At 39.0% G+C, this 23,295-nt stretch overlaps 1 protein-coding gene across 2 annotated transcripts in view; it reads right to left on the bottom strand.

Annotated features, from left to right (window-relative positions):
• The window catches only part of si:ch211-106n13.3 (vWFA and Collagen domain-containing protein), a 62,453-nt gene that overhangs the window by 12,412 nt on the left and 26,746 nt on the right, over positions 1 to 23,295 (bottom strand). For both annotated transcript variants that reach the window (XM_048162283.1, XM_048162284.1), the window contains 8 exons: positions 21,736 to 21,780; positions 20,899 to 20,952; positions 20,273 to 20,326; positions 19,409 to 19,462; positions 18,555 to 18,626; positions 16,735 to 16,770; positions 16,245 to 16,289; positions 12,904 to 12,936 (listed from right to left, as the gene is read on the bottom strand). In XM_048162283.1, coding sequence (XP_048018240.1) covers positions 12,904 to 12,936; positions 16,245 to 16,289; positions 16,735 to 16,770; positions 18,555 to 18,626; positions 19,409 to 19,462; positions 20,273 to 20,326; positions 20,899 to 20,952; positions 21,736 to 21,780 — 393 coding nt within the window. The remainder of the gene's footprint in view (positions 1 to 12,903; positions 12,937 to 16,244; positions 16,290 to 16,734; positions 16,771 to 18,554; positions 18,627 to 19,408; positions 19,463 to 20,272; positions 20,327 to 20,898; positions 20,953 to 21,735; positions 21,781 to 23,295) is intronic.

The raw sequence follows: 23,295 nt of genomic DNA on the forward strand, positions 1-23,295 counted from the left end.
GGTTACAGGATCAGTCATAGAGGAGTAGAAATGGACACAGGTAAAGTTGAGGCAGTCACAGAATGGCCACGTCCCACCACGGTAAAGGAATTGCAAAGGTTCTTGGGATTTGCTAAGTTTTATAGGAGGTTTATCCGTAACTACAGTTTCATTGCAGCTCCGCTAACATCAATGCTTAAGGGTAAACCAAAGAAATTATCTTGGACCCAGTCTGCCCAGACAGCTTTTGAGACTCTGAAAACCAGCTTTACTACTGCCCCAATTCTGAAACATCCAGATCCTGAATTACCATTCGTAGTGGAAGTAGATGCTTCTGACTTTGGCATTGGAGCAGTTCTATCTCAGAGACATGGAAACCCTGGTAAAATATTTCCCTGTGCTTTTTTCTCCAGAAAACTAACCACTGCAGAAAGAAACTATGACGTGGATAACAAGGAGCTGTTGTCTATCAAAGCAGCGCTGGCAGAATGGAGACACTGGTTGGAGGGAGCTCGCCATCCTTTTCAGGTTATTACGGATCACAAAAATTTGGAATACATCAAGTCTGCAAAACATCTCAATCCAAGATAAGCCCGCTGGTCATAATTCTTCACAAGGTTTCAATTCACAGTCACTTATCGCCCAGGAAGCAAGAATGGCAAAGCTGATGCCCTTTCACGAAGATTTGACTCAAATGAAACTTCTTGTTGTCAGGGGTCAATTCTTCCTCCTTCTGTTATTGTGGCACCCATTCGTTGGGATATAATGGAGGAACTGCAACGAGAACTGCAAACAGAACTGACTCCCCCAGAATGTCCCCCAGACACACAGTCTTGCAGTGTGTGTGCTCAGTCCAAGACACCCCGAGAACTCCCAGCTGGTCTTCTTGAACCTCTGCCAATTCCTCAGTGCCCCTGGTCTCATCTGGCTGTGGACTTTGTTACTGATCTACCCAGTTCCAACGGCTACACCACAATCCTGGTAATTATTGATCGCTTCTCTAAAGCATGTCGTCTTATCCCACTAAAAGGCCTACCCACAGCAATGGAAACTGCACAAGCCTTGTTTCACCATGTTTTTCATGTCTATGGACTACCTGAGGACATAGTCTCTGACAGCGGTTCACAATTCACGTCTCGTGTTTGGCAAGCTTTCTGCAAGCAATTGGACATTAATGTGAGCTTAACATCTGGTTATCATCCCCAGGCTAATGGACAGGTTGAGAGACTGAACCAAGAATTTGGGCGTTATCTCAGATCATACTGTAGTCAAGAACAACAACGTTGGAGTGACTTTTTACCTTGGGCATAATATGCACAGAATTCACTCACTCATTCATCCACAGGACTCACCCCCTTCAAGTGTGTTCTAGGTTATCAGCCTCCCATGTTCCCTTGGTCTGGAGAACCTTCTGAAGTGCCTGCGGTGGATGACTGGGTCAAAAGAAGTTAACGGGTGTGGGACAGCGCCCATGTGAGGCTGCAGAGGGCAATCAGAGCCCAGAGGATCAAGGCAGACCACAGGAGGCATCCCTATCCAAACTACCAGCCAGGTCAGAAGGTCTGGCTGTCGACCCGAGATCTACGGTTGCGGGTGCCCAGCAGGAAGCTCACGGTATATAGGCCCATTTCGTATCTTAAGACAAATTAATCTGGTAACCTACAGGCTGGAGCTTCCTGCTCATTATCTTATTTCTCCTTCCTTTCATGTATCTCTGTTGAAACCGGTACCAGACTTTAAGTTGGCTTAAAGTTGGCTTAAGTTGGCTTTATGACAAGCCAACATAAATTTGTCTTTCAAACTTTTTAATCTAGTTGAAATGAAACAATTCAACATTTTCTCACAACTATAAACACGATCTCAAAACTATGCACCAACTTGTACAAACCTCAAACTTCCATGTCAAAATAAAATGTTTTAGTCAAAAACTTATTCTTGTCTGACAAAATCAAACTTTGGCCTCAGATGACACACAAAACTTAACAAATACACAGACTACTGCACTGCCCAGTGAACACTAGTGAGATCAATTCATGTAACACTGTAACAAAATTACCGCTTACTGGGATTCAGGAATTATTTTACAGGTCAATGTCTACTACACTATACAAATATAAATATACAGTAAAATACAGCAATTATTTTTTTCTTTCCTTTTTTTCATTTTACTATTGTAAATTGATCTGGCAGTAGATATGTATGAACTTGGTATGCACCACAATACAGTATACTGTCAATTACAGTAAAACTAAATTCAGCATCCTCTGCACATTTGGCCAAATTTTATTACAGTATATAAGGTACTATAGCAGTGTATTGGTCTTCTGACACAAGACAGTCATTTCTCAGTTCTGCAAAATACATTATAACAAATGGCTACAGAGAAAGTTGACAATCACAAGTTTGAGGGTGTACAACGTGCTACAGTTTACTGTACATAGTGAAATTTCCCTCATCTAAAGTACTGGTACTGTGTAAGTTTAAAACCCCTGTAAATTATTAATTCAGCTCTCTCTCAGATTTTGACTGGTGTGTGTCAGATTTTGACTACATTTGGTAGCATCAGTTTTGCTACCAAATGCAGTCATTGTTAAACGTTTTGAGAAATGTGTCTTTGTTTTGAGAACTGAGTGAATGTTTTGGGAAACTGGGCCAACTGAATCACTTATAATGTGTTAGCAATCGAGAAAAGCTAAAATAGATTTAGATTCTTACCTAACTAGTTTCTGTGATCGGGATCTTCTTATTGATTTCATGTTACCGTTTCGTCGGATGGCAAAAAGACCTTTATCCATGATGAAAGTGGAGCGGGCGGTCGGTGAATCAGCTCGCAAAAAATTACGAAAATTCGAGGACTTCTGAGTTAGCCGACAAGCAGTAATTTTCCGATTCACGAACAAATGGAAAACAATTCGTAAGTGAACTTGGCTGTGCTGTGTTTTTGACTCCCAAAGAACCGGTTCATAAGAGTCATTTGTTAATGAAGCTGACTACATTGAGTGCGCTGCGTGCGCGTGCAACCGCCATGCACAGTTTATTGAAAGACGTGTTTTCTTGCCATTATTTTGCAATACGCTGTCTTTTTTTATGTCATCACATTGAAGCGCCGCTGCTGAAAAGCAGTAGTACTTGAAACACTGCTAACATTTATATTTTATTCTCTGATAATTTTGGGGTGGCAGATGGGGTGGCAAAGCTTTTTCTTAGGGTGGCAGTTGCCACCCCGTGCCACCCCGGTAGATCCGCCCCTGCCTTGCCTGTTTCTGACCTCGTCTTTCAGATTCCCCTTTTGGATTTGTTTACTGTCTGGACTGCCGCTACTGTTAACGACCTTTTACCTGTTCTTTGACCACGATCCCTGTCCTATTCCTCTCTCTGTTTGTGCTGTTGTGTTTAATAAACCTCCGCACATGGATTCAAACACTCAACCGAGTCAGCCTTCGTTACAGCGATAGAGGTTTGGGTTGAATAACTAGTTCTCTAGTATGATAAAAACGATGCCATTGTTACTGTCTTTACGGTGTGTACAATCGCTGAGCTTTAGGAAGCCTCCGGAGCTGTAAGCGGCAGACCAATCACAAGAAACTTGGCCATCTGGCCAATCAGAGCAGAGTAGGCTTGGGGAAAGGAGAGATTTAAAGAGATGGATTCATCGGAGGAGTCCTTTGAGAATCACTGAAAAATGTGGTGATGAGCAATGTATATTATGAGAAAAAGAAAGTGTTTTTTGACCTTTGATGCATGTAAACCTGTTGTAAGAGACCTTGTAAACAAAATTAGCAACCTTTAAAATAGCATAATTCACAGTGTAATAGAATGCTGATTAGTTATGTCTGCAGATACGACGTAACAGGATGATGTAGAGAGAAGGCGACAATGGTTGATGTGATGTGTGTGTGGCGCTGCTGTTAAAACAGTTGTTAAACGAGTTCACTAAAGATTCAGTAAAAAGTTCAAAGAACACAATCAGGGCTGGACATTGCATTCTTCTAAACCATACAAGGGTTTATTACATGGTGTCAGAGTGCCGATCGTCGGGATGGCGAAGTTTAACCCACCAGAAAGCTTTTGCTTTGTGAGACCAGCAGAATGGACCGACTGGAAAAAGTGGTTTACACGTTACAGAACGCCGACAAAACTGGATAAAGAGGACGGCAGTCAGTGTTGCCAAGTCCGCTTATTATAAGCGACTTTGGGCTTGTTTTTCTGTAAAGTCGCTTACAAATATTGGTAGTCGCGGGTTGCATTTTTTTGGGCTTGTTTCTAAAGTGTAGTTGCTTATTTGGGCTTGATCCCAGCTCCATAATAAGTTGTCAAGCAGATATTTTCTATATGTTATTTAAACGTAGGAGTTTGTCTAGCCTGTTCTCTCTGTCCCTCCCCTTTCCCCATACACACAGGAGACAGCAGAGTTTTTTCCCACCCACATCCTGCTTCTAATTGGCTCTGACCAATCAGAGGCAGAGCAGGGCAATCTGTTTTTTTCTAGTTAGGAAAACGTCATCAGTGAGTGATGTAAACTTTAAATTAATGCGCGGGCAAGTTGCGACTGATGGTGACTGACTGGACTGTACTGAATTCAGGAATGATATTTATTTGTGTGTGCAAATTTTAATTATCAGATGTTTACTGTGTATATAATGTACTTGGTACATCAGTCTATATTTGATATCCCATCAGTTTTCTAATGTTAAATAATGTTAAAAGGTGGTTTAACTCCCTCTTGTGGTCATTGTCCTGAAGCTCAGGGGGGAGAAAAATAAATAAACTGTACCGTGTGCAGTTTTGTAAAACCGCGCACAGTTTACCAATCTGTCCACATGGATGTAAACTGACAATCCGTACCCACAGTTTAAAATCCGTCCCCACGGATTGTAAAACCGTGCACACGGTTTTTATGTTTTTAGTGTTTTTATTTATTTTTCTCTTCCCGGAACCTAGGGGGGCTCCATAGAAAAAGTCTCTTGTTTTGGGCTTGTTTAACGGCTCTGGTTTTCACAGGCCTGGTTGCTTATTTGTCTCGTGAGATCTGGCAACACTGACAGCAGTGTACAAGTAAGCACCCTTATCTATGCCTTGGGGGGCGAAGCGGAGAATATTTTTTAGTTCATTCACCTTCGACGCAGAGGGAGATGATAAGAACTACGAACTGGTCCTCAAAAAGTTTGATTCATACTTCATACCAAAGCACAACGTAATTCACGAAAGAGCTTGCTTCTATCAGCGCGTTCAACGCCCAGGGGAGAGAGCGGAGTCTTTCATCCGCTCCCTTTATGAACTGTCCGAGCACTGCGAGTTCGGGTCCGCCTGTGAGGAACACATTAAGCCGAGGACACACTTAACGATTGTAAGGCCGATTATGAATGTAAACTGATACTTGTGACTGATCGCGCTCAAACGCGTCCAGTTAGAGCCAGTTGTGTTCAGTCTGCGATTACAGTCGGTGTTCAAATTCCATGTGTAAGTATATAAATCTGCTTCAGTTGCAGGAAACAATCGTATGTTGAACACCGTCTTAGAATGTTTCAGGTAATCGTTAAATGTGTGCTCAGCTTTAGAGAGAGAATCGTGGTGGGAATCCAGGACAAGGAACTGTCACGCAAGTTGCAGCTTATCCCAAACCTCACGCTCGAAATGACGGTGCAAGAGACCCGGCAGTCAGAGGAGGTGAAAGCTCAAGTTAGCGTGCAAGGAGAGGCTGCATGCGTTATTCAAGAGGTAGCACACAAATGACACACACAACGGTGGCAAGACGCTCCAGGGCCAAAGTTCAAAAACCGTTCCAGAGACAACGAAAGAGAGAAAATATGCGGCAGATGTGGAAAGGAAATGCACAAAAAAAAATCAGACTGTCCAGCACTTAAATCCACATGCAACAGATGTAGGAAATCAGGACACTGGGAAAAGATGTGCAAAAGCAAATTGGTGAGTGAAGTAAGAGACTGTGAACAGTATGAGTATCACTTTCTGGGCTCAGTCAATAGCACAACTTCACATAATGAATGGACTGTGCAACTAGAGATTGGTAGCACACCGGTTAGCTTTAAAATTGACACCGGTGCAGATGTGTACATTATGACTGAAGCAGCGTTTAAAATGCTCAAGCCTGAGAAAAGACTGCTCACTGCTAAGACTGTACTTAATAGCCCAGGCGGACATCTGAACTGTATCAGCCAGTTTACAGCACACACAGAATTCAAAAATAACCAGTACTCATTCAAAGTGTTTGTTATCAGAGGAGAGACTGCTAACAACCTACTTAGCTGATCAGTTGCTAAGCAGATGGGACTGGTGAAAAGAATTCAAGAGGTGCACAGTGCTGTAATGGAGGTGGGCTTACTTAAAACACAGCCAGTGAAGATTTCTTTACAAGAGAATGACCAGCCCTATGCAGTGTATGCTGCACGCAGAATCCCAATTCCCCTCATGAAGTCGGTGAACTCGATAGGATGGAAGCTGAGTGTGTTTTCCACACTCGACGCAGCTGCAGGGTTCTGGCAAATACCGCTGGATAAAGTCAGTCAAAAATTAACAACCTTCATCACTCCTTTCGCCAGGTACTGTTTTAAATGCCTACCTTTTTGAATTTCCAGCGCTCCTGAAATTTTCCAAAGGAAAATGATGGAAACTCTAGAAGGCCTGGAAGGGGTGGAGGTCTATATGGATGACATTATCGTCCATGGAAGGGACATGGCAGAGCATGACCAGAGACTACAGTCAGTAATGGAACAACTACAGTCAGTAGGCCTGAGGTTGAACACAGAAAAGTGTAGGATGAGGCAAGAGAACCTACACTTCCTGGGCCATGAAATAAGCACAGACGGAGTGCGGCCGGACACAGCCAAAGTATCAGCTATTAACAAACTGGCTCCTCCTGACAATGCCCAGGGGTTAAAAAGAGTTCTCGGGATGTTTAATCACCTAGGAAAGTACATTCCCAATTTAGCAGACGTGGGAAAGCCACTCTATGATCTGCTGAAAGTCAAATCAACATGGACATGGGGTCTAGCCCAATAAGCAGCTTTTCAGGAGATAAAAAGGCTCCTTGTGTCCTCACCCACATTGGCATTTTATGATGCAAGAAAACCAACCATGGTGTCGGCAGACACAAGCAGCTATGGAATTGGTGGTGTATTGATGCAGCAACATGACAAGGACTGGAGACCAGTGGCTTATTGCTCCAGACGACTGAGCGAAGCTGAAATCAGGTACACTCAAATAGAAAAAGAGTGTTTGGCCACTGTCTGGTCATGTGAATGATTTGAAAAGTACTTGTATGATCTAAGTGAGTTCAAGCTGATCAGTGACCACAAACCACTAGTCAAAAGACTTGGACACACCAAAGACTTGGATGTGGTTCCACTTCGTTGCCAAAGGCTGCTGATGAGAATGATGCAATTCAACCCCACTGCAGAATACGCACCCGGGAAAACTCTCATAGTAGCTGATGCTCTGTCCCGGAGCCCCTCAGACGACATACAGGACTGTAAAGACACCCACTCAGATGTGGAGTGCTATGTGGCGTCCATTACTGACAGCATGCCAACGTCAAAGCAAAAGATGGCCTTCATCGGGTCTAGCACTGTTGAAGATGAAAGCCTGCAAAGGGTAATCACATACATTCCGTCTGGCTGGCCTGAACACATAGTCAGGGTTCACCCATTGGCCAGAGACTTTTTCCCCATGAGAAATGAACTGTCAATTCAAGAAGGGATTGTCACCAGGGGCAACAGAATGGTAATATCCAAAAACCTGAGGGCTGAGATCATAGATCGCATACATGACGGGCACGAGGGTCTGAGCAAATGCCCGGAAAGAGCAAACACCTCTGTGTGGTGGTCTGGCATATCGTCCCAAATTAAACTTAAAGTCTTGTCTTGTCACTCCTGCCAAGAAATGAGACAAGCTCAGCCCAGAGAACCACTGATTTCCATGCCACTTCCTGAAAGGCCATGGAAGAGGATCGGAATTGATCTGTGCGAACAAAACAAACAGGCCTACCTAGTAATTTCGGACTACTACTCACGTTTTCTAGAGGTACTACACATGCCCACAACTACCAGTACACAAGTAGTGCACAAACTGAAAGCCATCTTTGCCCGATTTGGTATAGCTGAGGAGGTGGTCAGCGACAACGGGCCACAGTTCACCAGTTCAGAGTTCAAAGAACTGGCTTGTGAGCTGGATTTCAAACACATAACCTCCAGCCCACATCACCCACAAGGGAACGGGCATGCTGAAAGAGCTGTACAAATAGCCAAAAGAATCTTAAAGCAAAAAGACCAACTCCTGGCACTTATGTGTTATAGATCCACTCCGTGCAGCAGTACAGGTGCCAGTCCAGCAGAACTCTTAATGGGTCGCAAGATTCGAACAACCTTACCCACCCTTGACAGAAATCTGTTACCCAAATGACCGAACACAAAAGTCATCAGAGAAAATGATGCAGCCAAGAAAAGGGAACAGGCTCATTACTACAACCAGCGACATGGTGTTAAAACCCTACCTCTTCTGTATCCAGGGGATCAGGTCCTTACCAAACTGGACTGCAAGAAGTGCCAGTGGGGAAACCACCAATAACAACATCTGTAAATACCCCACAGCACGATACTGCACTACCAACAACACAGAGTGCTGATAAATCACTGGACAAAAGACAAGAAACTCCTGAACAAAATGAAAAAAACTAGCAGACAATTAGCAGACCACCACAAATCCTGGACCTATAAATGGAAAAGGAAAGATAAGAGACAGAAATGCATAGTAGGGTTAGTTTGAGAAATGTTGAGATGGTGAATGTAGTTTACAGCACTGCATAGAGTTCTGGTAACAAAATTTAATTATTCTTAGTTAGAATATGTGACTGTGTATGTTCTACATACGGAAGGGAAATGTTATGCTTTACATGCATGCAAGTTACATGAATATGTGAAGCAACACTGTTGTTCCAACATTCAAACGAATTTGTAAAAGGGGGAGATGTAATAGAATGATGATTAGATATGTCTGCAGACGACGTAACATGATGACGTAGAGAGAGGGCGACAATGGTTGATGTGATGTGTGTGTGGCGCTGCTGTTAAAACAGTTGTTAAACAAGTTCACTAAAAAGTTCAAAGAACACTATCAGTGTCACTTTTATGCAGTTTGGCGTGACTTTCCTGGAACGCTACAAAGTCGTGAGTCGTGATTTGAAATCGTGACTTATGGGCTCAAAAACCTGCCTGGAACGCAGCATTAGACTTTGGACTGAAAAATAGGCAATATTTTCTGTGATTCATGTAACTGTTCAATGCGTTGAAACAAATGAACGTAATGACGCAGCATTTATTTCTCTCCTGGGGCTCTAACGTTAGTTGTTTGTGCTGGCAAATTTAGGCAATAATATGCACTTTGTCATTTTAGGACCGCCGTGCGTTATTTTCCACAGCCTCGGAACGTGTAAGTGCAGCATCGTTAGGTGCGAATCTGCACCCCGCGCTCGAATTATAGTGAAACCGCGTCGCGGTTATATATACTAACATTATATTTCTGGCCACGTATGAAAAGACCCGTTCCAGAACTAGAGATGTGTCTAACGTTGCGCTTCATTTGCAATGGTTTGTTTGCAATCTCACTTTAATATATAATTTGTGAGATGACAAATTGAGCTTCTGACTGCATCTTCGCTGGACTTTATTTAAAGTTAACTATTTGCATTTTTCTTGACCAACAGCTGTCGTCATGCCGGTTAAAGTTCAATATCATGGTGCGTTCCAAGATTTTCTAAATGAAGGTAAGTGCTGTGGCTTTGAAATTAAAGCCAGTCATATAGCAACCGTGCTTAAAGTCCACAGGGCTTGTTTCAAGCTTTGCCATTTGAGTTTGCAAAAAAAAAAAAAAAAACTGTATTTATGACAATTAAAAAAAAAAAAAAAAAAAAAAAAAAGACAGACACTGATGTGGTAGAGGACACACATTGAAGTCATCAAAATTTAAACTTAAGATGTCTGGTGGTAATCCTGATGGTATTTGGTATTTGAAACTATATATTGTGAAAAAAAAAAAAGCGCTACACAAATAAATGTGAATTGAATGGTAAATATTAATACTTTTAATGTTTTTTTTAAGTTCTCCACAATATAGTGTAAATGTTTTATCTTTAGCCCGGTATGAATTAAGACATTTATAGACGTGAAACATTAAATTGTTTTGCTTTTCTCTCTTAGTCACACACAAGATCCTCAACCTCCAGCACATGTACTCATTCTTTGTCCGACCATGAGCAGCCCAAAACCAGCAAACAAAGGCCAGTGACAGATTTAGCATAGATGTGATGGCAAACAGGTATGCATGTTGTTTTTCACAATTAATTTGTCTGTAATAATTACCTTCCATCATTTTACTAGTCTCAAGTTGTAACCCATAATGTTGTTTAATCAGATTGTCCATGACGCCCTGAAAAAATAATCCAGTGACGAGAAAGAAGACTACGATAAGATAACACAAATAACACAAATGTAGTTATTTTAATGAAGTCTGATTTGTCGATTCATTGACAGTATACCAATACCACTGTGATGCTTCAGAAAATACGGAACAACTTAATTCATTTGGATCAGTTTTATGATCTCTTTATGAACTTTTTGAAGAGAATTGCATTATGTGAATATTTAACTTTGTCTTTTTATTTGCATATAAACATTTATAAACACAAACAGATCAGATATGGTAAACGGGAATTCACGCACGAGATTATTCTCAGTGTTATGCAGCATCGTTTGAGCTTCCACAAGAACTATTTGTGCTGATTAATGTGAATAAAAACCTTAAATTAATCTCCATCATATAAGGTGGCCTAAAGGTCTAAAGTGCTAAACTTCGTATGGATTAGTTTTACAATCCCATGAACTTTTTGAAGCATCAAAGTGGTAGCTGCGTGGACTTTGTGGGTGGACAAATCTTTCCGTATTTTCACTTGTATTTAAAAGATGAACAAAAGTCTTACGGGAGTGGAACAACATTATTTTTGGTGAACTATCCCTTAAAGCACAATTCTCATCAAACAATACTAGTACTGAGATTTATGCATTAATCTTTGCAATTTTTTTATTTTTTTCCGTCTGTAATTTTTGTTTTTGCTGTTTACAGTCCTGCACCTGCACCAGTATTGAAGGCCATCTCAGTCAGAGGGAGGACCACCAGCCATTCCTACTGGTATTGAAAAGGATCAAGGGCAGGATCGACAAATTCTTTGTGGTTGAAGAAGCACCTCATCTCTTCTGAAGGAACCAGCTCCTTGAGTGCTATTGAACTTTAAGTCTACTGTTTCTACCTGCTATGTAGGTCCTTTTATCTTTATCTTCCTGCTACACTCGGCAACACTGATGTTGGTCTTACAAGTGAGTCTCCCAAAGTAAAGGAATTGCATGGGAAGCATTGACAAACTTTTGACAACATTTTTTTGGAGCATCATGTATTTAAAGTACAGATATTGGAAGTAGAGAGTATGATTAAACGCTAACATTTTGAAGTTTTACAGGTCTTTTGACCTGAAGAGTTCACATGGGTGAATTTTACCCCTTTTCCACCAAGGCCGTTTGAGTGCTGGTTCGGAGCCAGAGCCTAGTTTCAAATCAGTTCTTTGTCTTTCAACACACAAAGAACCAGCTCCGAACCAGGAAAAGTGGTTCGTAAGTAGCACCAAAACGTTGCTGGGCTAGAAGTAAGAACCGCTTGCATCAGGGGCTGGGGGCGGGGTTACCTGTGACCAACAAGACACCTGTGACCGCCATTTTTGAAATAGCAGCTAATCGAGCTAATAGCAGCTCGATTGTAATCTCCGTCTATATACAAATTACGGCGAGTCGTGTTTGGATGCCGATGTAGGTTCGCAAAGCTATGAGCATCAACAGTAGTGAAACATCCGCGATTGTTGATAGAAGGCTTGTTCGAGATGCATCGGAGCAGCGCGGACCGATTCGGTGGGTGCTGCGGATCTGCGGGAGCGTTTGTAGAGCATACGACTCCTTGCGCTTTTGGATCGTTCTAGCGGAGCTTTGATGTCATGCGCCGATCGCTATGCAGGAAGCCGATGCATCTCAAACAAGCCTGGGTACGTTTCCCAAAAGCATCGTAAGCCTAAGATGATCGTAGATCCAGCTAAGATCATCTTAGGCTTACGATGCTTTTGGGAAACGCAGCCCAGGTGTGTTTGCGTTTGGCGCTGCAGCGCTAGCTTTGCTGTGAAATATGAGACGTATACGTGACGTAAGACCTGGCTCTGTGCTGGCTCTCTAGCCCGTGGAAAGGCAAACCGGTTCTTAGAAGGCTCGTCAGTTGAACCAACTCCGAACTGGCACTAGCACTAGCTCTGAACTAGCACCCGGTTCGTGCTGGTGGAAAGGGGGTGTCATTGTTGAAAATAAATGTTCAAACTGATACAACGTATTGGCTGTTATTTAATGCACACATTGTGTTTTTAGTTCAACTGAATACAGATTACATTTAATGACAAATCGGGGTTTGTATGAACACAATATTAGTGTGGAAAGAACTCTCTTGGTGTTGACACATCTAGTGTAGTTTTAACACTAGCAGTGTAAATGAGGGGGAAAAACACCAATAATTGTGTTATGAACACTTACAGTGTTGTTTTAACTCCATACAAGTGTTAAAAAAGTAACTCCATTTAAAGTGTTAGTTTAACTATTTAGTGTGGACCTATATAAACCCCGAAAATGTGTTAATTTTGACACTGTGAGTGTGAATTCAACACTTTAAAATTTGCTGTGTTGCGACACTGTATATGTTTGGCTCAAAACCTTGAATCTTGTATTTGTCCCTTGCTGGGTAACCGAGAGACTTTCAGGTTCTGACTCATCGGGAAGCCGTTGTGAGTTATTGACAACAGTAGTTATGTTTTATGAGTAGTTGGTTATGTACCTCTCCTTTGTTCCCTTTCAGGCCCGGTTCACCCTGTTGAGAATAACAGAAGTACATCACACACATTAGGTGCTGTGCAGTTAATCTGCATTTAAATATTATATGAAACAATAATATTATGAACCGAATTATTGGCAAAGCTGAATTTTTAGCATCATTACTCGTCTTCAGTGTCACATGATCCTTCAGAAATTATTCTAATATGCTGATTTGCTGCTCAAGAAACATTTCTTAATATCAATATTGAAAACAGCTTTTTTTGTGGAAACCATGATATATTTTTTAGGATTCTTGAATGAGTAGAAAGTTCAAAAGTACAGCATTTATTTAAAGTTGCCGTAGAACGTCTTTTTAAATGATGTAATATAAGTCTAAGGTGTCCCCTGAATGTGTCTGTGAAGTTTCAGCTCAAAATACCGCATAGATTTTTTTAAATTAATTTTTTTAACTGCCTATTTTGGGGCATCATTAAATACGAGCCGATTTAGGCTGTGGCCCCTTTAAATGCTCACGCTCCCCGCCCACGGAGCTTGTGCTTGCCTTTAACAGCATAAACAAAGTTCACACAGCTAATATAACCCTCATAATTGTTCTTTACAAAGTGTTCGTCATGCAGCATGTCTAATCGCGTAAGTATGGTATTTATTTGGATGTTTACATTTGATTCTGAATGAGTTTGATAGTGCTCCGTGGCAAAAGCTAACATTACACACTGTTGGAGAGATTTATAAAGAATGAAGTTGTGTTTATGAATTATACAGACTGCAAGTGTTTAAAAAATGAAAATAACGACAGTCTGGTCTCCGTGAATACAGTGAGAAACGATGGTGACTTTAACCACATTTAACAGTACATTAGCAACATGCTAACGAAACATTTAGAAAGACAATTTGCAAATATCACTAAAAATATCATGATATCATGGATCATGTCAGTTATTATTGCTCCATCTGCCATTTTTCGCTGTTGTCCTTGCTTGCTTACCTAGTCTGATGATTCAACTGTGCACATCCAGATGTCCTGCCCTTGTCTAATGCCTTGAACATGAGCTGGCATATGCAAATATTGGGGGCGTATACCCCAAAGGTTACGTAACAGTCGGTGTTATGTTGAGATTCGCCTGTTCGTCGGAGGTCTTTTAAACAAATGAAATTTATATAAGAAGGAGGAAACAGTGGTGTTTGAGACTCACTGTACAGGTGCTGGTCAAATCATTAGAATATCATCAAAAAGTTGATTTATTTTCACTAATTCCATTCAAAAAGTGAAACTTGTATATTATATTCATTCATTACACACAGACTGATATATTTCAAATGTTTATTTCTTTTAATTTTGATGATTATAACTGACATCTAAGGAAAATCACAAATTCAGTATCTCAGAAAATTAGAATATTGTGAAAAAGTTCAATATTGAAGACACCTGGTGCCACACTCTAATCAGCTAATTAACTCAAAACACCTGCAAAGGCCTTTAAATGGTCTCTCAGTCTAGTTCTGTAGGCTACAACATCATGGGGAAGACTGCTGACTTGACATTTGTCCAAAAGATGACCATTGACACCTTGCACAAGGAGGGCAAGACACAAAAGGTCATTGCAAAAGAGGCTGGCTGTTCACAGAGCTCTGTGTCCAAGCACATTAATAGAGAGGCGAAGGGAAGGAAAAGATGTGGTAGAAAAAAAGTGTACAAGCAATAGGGATAACCACACCCTGGAGAGGATTGTGAAACAAAACCCATTCAAAAATGTGGGGGAGATTCACAAAGAGTGGACTGCAGCTGGAGTCAGTGCTTCAAGAACCACTACGCACAGACATATGCAAGACATGGGTTTCAGCTGTCACATTCCTTGTGTCAAGCCACTCTTGAACAACAGACAGTGTCAGAAGCTTCTAAAGACAAAAAGGACTAGACTGCTGCTGAGTGGTCCAAAGTTATGTTCTCTGATGAAAGTAAATTTTACATTTCCTTTGGAAATCAGGGTCCCAGAGTCTGGAGGTAGAGAGGAGAGGCACACAATCCACGTTGCTTGAGGTCCAGTGTAAAGTTTCCACAGTCTAGTGATGGTTTGGGGTGCCATGTCATCTGCTGGTGTTGGTCCACTGTGTTTTCTGAGGTCCAAGGTCAACGCAGCCGTATACCAGGAAGTTTTAGAGCACTTCATGCTTCCTGCTGCTGACCAACTTTATGGAGATGCAGATTTCATTTTCCAACAGGACTTGGCACCTGCACACAGTGCCAAACCTACCAGTACCTGGTTTAAGGACCATGGTATCTCTGTTCTTAATTGGCCAGCAAACTCGCCTGACCTTAACCCCATAGAAAATCGATGGGGTATTGTGAAGAGGAAGATGCGATATGCCAGACCCAACAATGCAGAAGAGCTGAAGGCCACTATCAGAGCAACCTGGGCTCTCATAACACCTGAGCAGTGCCACAGACTGATGGACTCCATGCCACGCCGCGAGCCCCAACTAAGTATTGAGTGCTGTACATGCTCATACTTTTCATGTTCATACTTTTCAGTTGGCCAAGATTTCTAAAAATCCTTTCTTTGTATTGGTCTTAAGTAATATTCTAATTTTCTGAGATACTGAATTTGGGATTTTCCTAAGTTGTCAGTTATAATCATCAAAATTAAAAGAAATAAATATTTGAAATATATCAGTCTGTGTGTAATGAATGAATATAATATACAAGTTTCACTTTTTGAATAGAATTAGTGAAATAAATCAACTTTTTGATGATATTCTAATTATATGACCATACATGTACTGAACTCTTGTTATTTAACTATGCCAAGATAAATTAAATTTTTAATTCTAGGGCACCTTTAAAATAGAAATGTAACATTATAAATTTCTTTACAGTTACTTTTGATCAAATTTAATGCGTCCTTGCTGAATAAAAGTATTATTACTTTCAAAAAAAAAAAGTTCTACCCCAAATGTTTGAACAGTAGTTTGTGTATATAACTGTTTTTTTTTTTTTTTTTTTCATATAAAAATTTGTTGCCAGAGCATTTCTACATGGTTTCTAATTGTTTTTAGAGCATTGTTATGTAGTTGCATGGGTCTTCTGGATGGTCGATGAGAAGTTACTTCCTAGCTCAAATCAAAAGAGTCCAACCTCAAGTCTCTATGGTTTCTAAATACGGAGACTCGCGTTCTAACTTCAAAACAAGTGCGTGGGATGTTTTCATTTCCATTGCACAAGCAATGTGGGTAAGCTGCGTGTCAAAGATTAATACGTAGGTTTTAGGGGTTTGTTCAAATTCATAACCAGAAGTGCATGTGTATTAGCTACATCACTAATAAAGCATAAAGACTGTTACATACATGTTTTCCAGCAACTCCAGGTTCTCCCTGGTTTCCTTTCTCGCCCTGGAATGAGAGATTTATCATCAGAATGTCAATATTGTTCTAACAAAACTGTACAATACCATGCCAAAAAGGCCAGCAAACAGTAGTTGGTCTTAATTTCTGAAACCAGAAAGTCTTGGTCAACAAATTTACTTTGTTTTGCTGGTAAACAGCATGACTGCGCTTATCCACAAGCTGGACCAGCACCAAATCAGCATTAACCAATAAAACATGTTGTGTGGTACTTTGTTAAAACTTTTTGACTCTGACTGCTGAAAAAAAAAAATGTGCATGTGTTTGTGTCTTCTGTAGGTAGGAATTCCTGTTCGAAAAAAACAGCAACAGTAACACCTTTTTTTTTTTACATCCTCTTTTCTCTCTCTCTCACGACATGTTTTTTTTTTTTAATCAGTCAGTGAGAAATCAAATGTCAAATTTGTCAGTGATCACTGAGCAGTAACAGTACCTGACTTCCCCTTGGTCCAGATGATCCTGAGTCACCCTGCAAAAGTGCACAAGCATGTAAGAGCGTGGCATTTAACAGTGCTGAAACAAGGAATATTTTTAATGAAGTTCCAAACATAGGCTTGGGGGGAGCCTAATCATTCAGTCCTGTCAATTATCATTATGATGGTATGTAAGCCTCCATTGAGGACAGCAAGCCAAGTTCATTTACCATTAATTATGTAGACTGGATGGGCAGGCAAACTCGTGAAACAATACATTCAAGTGCAAAAGTTTACAGTCCATCCAGAGGTTGCATTAACCAAAAATAGTCATTTGCTGAATTACATTTAAAATTCAACACTTCATCATTTTGTGTGAAAGTCAGCATGAAATGGAAGTTGTGATAGTCTTTTCTTCCCTATCGTGACGTATATATCCAAGTGAAAAGGCTTCTTAAACAAGAAATAAAAATGTAGGGCGGGGCTTGATTTTGTCAATAGGGAAATGATTGGATGGTTGTAGTTTGCTATTGCTGTGATCTCGTGTGATTGACAGAGTGTCCCGAGTGGTGCTCACTGCAGAGCCAAATGATGTCCAGCTGCCACTCTCTGGGCATAATGGGTGGAGTTATGTTTAGTGATAGTGTCATTGGTAGAGTTAGGATGTAGTTAGACCGTCTTGCTCCACCCATTACATCCAGTGAGGTGGAGCTGGAAGTCAAGCTCCACCCATCGGCTCTGCAGTGAGTAGCCTCTCGGTTGTCCCGCCCTCACGCCAGTAAACACATCATCAGAGAAGAGATGTCACTGCAAGAGGGAAAGGATATTTTGATTAAAGATTATGAGGGCACATAAATAAATAAAAAATCATAAATCATTTATGATAAATATAGCAATATAGCAGAAAAACAAGAATGGTCCATTTTGATTTCATGATGATTTTAAGAATCATTCTTACTACAAAATATGCCTATAAGGATTCAAAGTAAAGAAAATAAGAGATAATAAAAAGGTTTTAAGCACCACGAAAACAGAGCAGGAAAAATATGCAAGTGAGAATTTAGAAAGGAAAATGAAAATTTCTGTAATGACTCATGATATTGTTCATTTTTTTGCACTGTAGGTGATAGGAGGGGAAAAAGAGGGGAAAAACAAAATAAGTGATTATTGAAATGTCAAATGCCACATTAAAGTCAGCCTGTCTATTTTGTAAATGCATGTATATATATATATATATATATATATATATATATATATATATATATATATATATATATATATATATATATATATATATATATATATATATATATATGTATGTATATATGAATGATTCATCCATGAATGTTTATTTTATTATTATTATTATTTTTTTTTTTACTCATTTGACCTTGTAAGTTAATTAAAATTTCATAACAGAATATTTTGGTGAAAATAACAGACTTCTTTCTGTTGCTGTCTCCAATTATTTAGTTCACTTAAACCCCACACCCGCAAGCCTGCATTCATGCAATTGAGTGAAACACCCACATCTCAAAATCCAATCAACAATCAATCCATACAACCAAGCCCCTTGCCTAAATTGTTTTTATTTTTTTCTAATCTATTATATTTAGATGTACATTACAATGCAAAGGAAAATATCTGTCGTTACTTCTGTTTCATTGCAACTTTAAAAATACCAATCATTACAATAGTTTATTGACGAATAAAACATAGCATGAAAGCCAATCAGTGACAGATGATGACTATTTGTAATGCAACCTATGAGTCCATCTATAGTATGGACATTTTTATTAAAGCATCCCAAAGCAAGGTTTGTCTGTGTTGAAGAACATACCTTATGACCTTTGAACCCTGGTAGACCTCTAATACCAGGGGGACCTTGAATGCCGTGCTCTCCATCTGAACCCTGTAGATACATGCATACACCTTTATAAGACAATATTTAGATGGTTCACTTGTACAACATTGCTATACTTACTAACAGGTATCGTTTAATTAGTTTTGTACTAATATATCAATGCATACAAATTTAAACAGATATTGGATTTTGCTGATACAATAATAATATTTAAAGAATGCAATAAACAGATTATGGTGCCGATACTAGTGAAATCTATATCATGAATAATTGTGTTAAAATGGTGTTTTAAATAATGTGCTTTCATTCCTCTGACAGGAGCAGCCCACTTTTGAAGTTTAGTAATCGCATTAGGTCAGTTTTCAGTCGCCCAATCTAAGACCTCTTAAAATGATAATTAGGACTTTTGTTATACAATTTAAGATATTTAAGAAGACTTCAAATGGCCCTAAATTTGATCAAACTTAATTTAAGGACTCAGAGGGACCCTGGACAGACATTTCTCAATGAATAAAGACATACATTTCATTTTTTTGCATATACTGTAGCTACTGTATGGCTTCAGAAGACCTTTTCATTTTCAGGTGACCTATCACTTTAAAACTTAACTCTTCTGCTTAATGTACAATGAATGCAATGGATTAAAAATTGCAACCATTTCACACTCTGTAAAATACACACATTTTCTTGATCGAGGCTTAATATAACATCTGCTGCTCAAAGTTATTTCCTGAAGCTGTCTGCAAAAGTGGCAGGTATGTCACTAAACAAGATAATATCATATTTTCAGATCTTTATGTGTGGAAATCCCCCTCCTTTAGCTTACTCACTTTAGCACCAGGTGCACCAGGGAGCCCATCCTGTCCCCGAGAGCCAGAATTACCCTGTCAACAAGTTTCAATAAAATGTTATATAATATAACATATAATATTATATAATATTTATACAATATATCAAATGTTATATAGTACACTTATAATCAAGCCGTAAACCGATGCTGAGAAGTGATATAAAAAAATAAAAATACTTTATCAATTAAATGCATCATTGCTAATTAAAATATTATATATATATGACTCAACATTCCTTCGTTACTAGTTCTAAAGTGACGTTTTAGAATTAGTAACGGAAGCTTGGTCCAACTGTCAACTTGAGATTTGAATCCATGGCGGAAGGAAGTAGTGCTGCACAAAAGAGGGTTTTAAAGACACTCCGTTGTTGTTTTTATTTGTTTACACACTCTTGCCGTCGAACTGTTGTATAAAAGCAATATCACACTCGTAGCTGTGGCTATGGGATATGGCTGTGCCTATGGACGAATCACAGCCGTGCTGATATACAGCCATATCGCATGGCTATGAGTGTGATATTTCTCATATATATATATATATATATATATATATATATATATATATATATATATATATATATATATATATATATATATATATATGATGGCTATTTCTCATATATATATATATATATATATATATATATATATGAGTGTGATATTTCTCATATATATATATATATATATATATATATATATATATATATATATATATATATAAAATCATTGTATGTTTTAGTTTTTTTTTTTTATATCATTTAACAAGTTATATAAATATATTATATAAAATATGACTTAATGCAAAATATGCAATAAACTATGCATATTAACTGGGATGATTTACCTTTGGACCAGGAGGACCTTCTATGCCAGGTGGGCCAGCTGGGCCTGGGGGTCCCTGAAATTAAAGACATTTTTAAAGACAACTTTGCAATAAGAAAAGCATCAAATATCAGTATTTCAATGCTAAAGCATTTAAAGATGCAGTAAGTGATTAAAGCTGAGAAACGCTGTTGAAAATTTAAATCAACACCTAAACTTGTGAGAGCTGTCTGATTCGCCAGATTTTGCTGGCAGATTTTGTAAAAAGCTGTGGCAAACGTGCCACCACAGAGCTAGGGTGTTCTGTGTGGTTTGCACAGTTTTGCCATGTGGTCAGTAAAGTGTTATGAGTGGTTTTCTAGGTGATTACAAAAGACCGCTGGTCCACAAAGACAAAGATATTCTGGTTCCCATTTATGTTTTTTTTTTTTTAATTATCCAATCTTATATTCTTATATTCTTACAATCTTATGTTTTCTTACAAAAGTAATAGGTGCATGATTTTGTGTAGAAACATTTATGCTGGACATGTTACTCAAAATTAGAGGCCTTGATGAGGAAACTAAACAGCTACTGCTTAGCATTTTTAGCATTGAGCCAACAATTTGCACTAAACAAAAACATCATTCTGTTGAAATTATGAGATACCTGCTGTCCTGTTGGTCCAGTAAAGCCTGCTGGTCCTGGCATGCCTCGCTCACCCTGTCAAAATAACTTGTTAAAAGTTGCTGTGACAAAATCAACACTCTTAAAATGATATTAACTATCATTCAAAAGTTTGGCTGGGTTATATTTTTTTAAATATTTTAAAGTCTATTATGCTCATCAAGGCAGCATTTATTCAACCAAAAATACAGTAAAAAAAAACAGTAAAATTGTGAAATAGTACAATTTAAAATAACACTTTTAACACTATTTTAAATATAATTTATTCCTGTGATGCAAAGCTGTCATTACATTACCATAACACAGAAACTTGATTTTGAATGTAAAACAACTAAAGAGCCAGAAATTAAATGTGTATGTTCCTTCCAAATGCTTTGCTGTTCACAAATTGCTCATTTATTCTCCTCAATGGCCAATGCAAAACCAAGTGATTTTTTTTTTAATGATAACGCTGAGAAAAAAAAGAAGAAGATGAACAGGTTTGTCGATTCCCACAGTACTGATAGCGATCAAGTAATAAACTTTATCTGTGCGCGTCAATGTCAACAGTCTTCAGTGTCACATGATCCTTCAGAAATCATTCTAATCTGCTGATTTTGTGCTCAAGAAACATTTCTTATTGTCGTCATCATCAATGTTGACAGTTGTGTTTGATGAATAGAAAGTTCAAAAGAACGGCATTTATTTGAAACAGAAATATTTTTTAACATTATAAATGTCTTTACTGTCATTTAATGCATCTTTGCTGAATAAAAGTATACATTTCTTTCAAAAAACGTTTTTTTTAATGAATAGTTTTTAAGTCATTTAAATTCTTACTTGAGGTCCAGCAGGGCCTATCTCTCCAGGAAGCCCCCGTATCCCCTAAAAACAAAAAAAGCAGTCATGTGCCATGGTTTAGGCGGTACAGTTTTGCTTCCCATGAGCCTTTTTCTATCTGTGCAAATTTGAAACAATGATTGCAATTCACAATTAAGGATCTACTCTGAAACAGAAGCTGAGATAGTCTTTTATTCCCTATTGTGACATATATCAGAGTGAAATGGCAATTGATTTGATTGGATTTTGTTGGATCATTGTTGATTTCTTTTGGTTGATCTCATGTTAGTGACAGGTTGTCTCACCCACACGCCAGGAAACGTTATCAGAGAAGCCACAATAAGAGGGAGGGGAAGTTATTTTGATGAAAGATTATGAAGACGTGAATTTAAAAAAAAAAAAATGATGTGCACGGATAAATAGTTTATAATAAATCCTGCAATATTCCATAAAAAAATTTTGATTTCATGGTGACTTTAACATGCTGGCAGCACTTTTTACTACCACTATTGAATGTTTACTTACCCGGTGCTGCCTTTCTGTGTCATAGCCAAGCCACACTGTAACCCATTCAACATACTGGCAAGCACGTATTGTTTCATTAGAGCGGTTTACATCAGAGTTTTATGATGAAAGATAAAAGAGAAGCATAAATCACCACACCTATAACCAGTCACAGCTGATACATCCCGTTTCCTGCACCAAAAGATTTTAGGAATTTCAAAATGCTGTAAATTTTCCTTTCAAATGAGCCATTGGCCATAAACAGGAAGCACAGGCCAAACAACTTGTGAAATGAATGAGTGTAAAACTGTTTCCACACAGTGCATGTGGCAGCAGACATGAAAGACAGATCTTTTTCAGACGGAAAGAAAAGGAGACAGAGGTTGGGGGCGTGCAGAAAAACCGCTGACCTCTAGGAGTGCACTAGAGCATTTATTGACATTAAGGAATTGGTTACTAGAAATACCTCTGTCTCCACCTGCTGTGTCCACGATCTGGCCAAATAAAACGGATCCACAGGAAAGAAAGAGAAATGAGAACATTCAGAGGTTCACCACAACCTCAGGAAGAGGGAGGGGTGTATTAACTGTTAAATGAATCACATGACACAGTCTACCTAAAAGTTTCCATAAAGCTACTCTTAGCATCTGGGCTTGGAAATGGGCAAAACTGTGTGCTTGCCAAAACGTTCCCCCAAAAGGGAATACTTACTATATGAATATATATCAAACTAAGCCAAGGATATCTAAATATTTACAGTGAGGACTAAACCACATCACTTCAAGTCATTAGCTGTTGGAAGCATAAACAATCTGAAGTCACTTCAATTTAGCTTTTGATCGAAACCATCTAGCACTAACCATGCAGAAATATACAGCTGCAAGTTTCAAGCCGCAGCTGTTAAACAAATAAACGAATAAATAAAAGTCTGCGTCTCAAAAGTAATAACACACCACTCCTCAACAAGAGGAGTTCATGTTCATAGCGCAAACTGTGCAGGACGAGTTACCAAAGTGTAATAGTTCAGTTTGGGTCTATTAAAATAACTAACAAGAA

This window comes from Megalobrama amblycephala, linkage group LG17 (genome assembly GCF_018812025.1).
Source record: "Megalobrama amblycephala isolate DHTTF-2021 linkage group LG17, ASM1881202v1, whole genome shotgun sequence".
Taxonomy (NCBI): Eukaryota; Metazoa; Chordata; class Actinopteri; order Cypriniformes; family Xenocyprididae; genus Megalobrama; species Megalobrama amblycephala.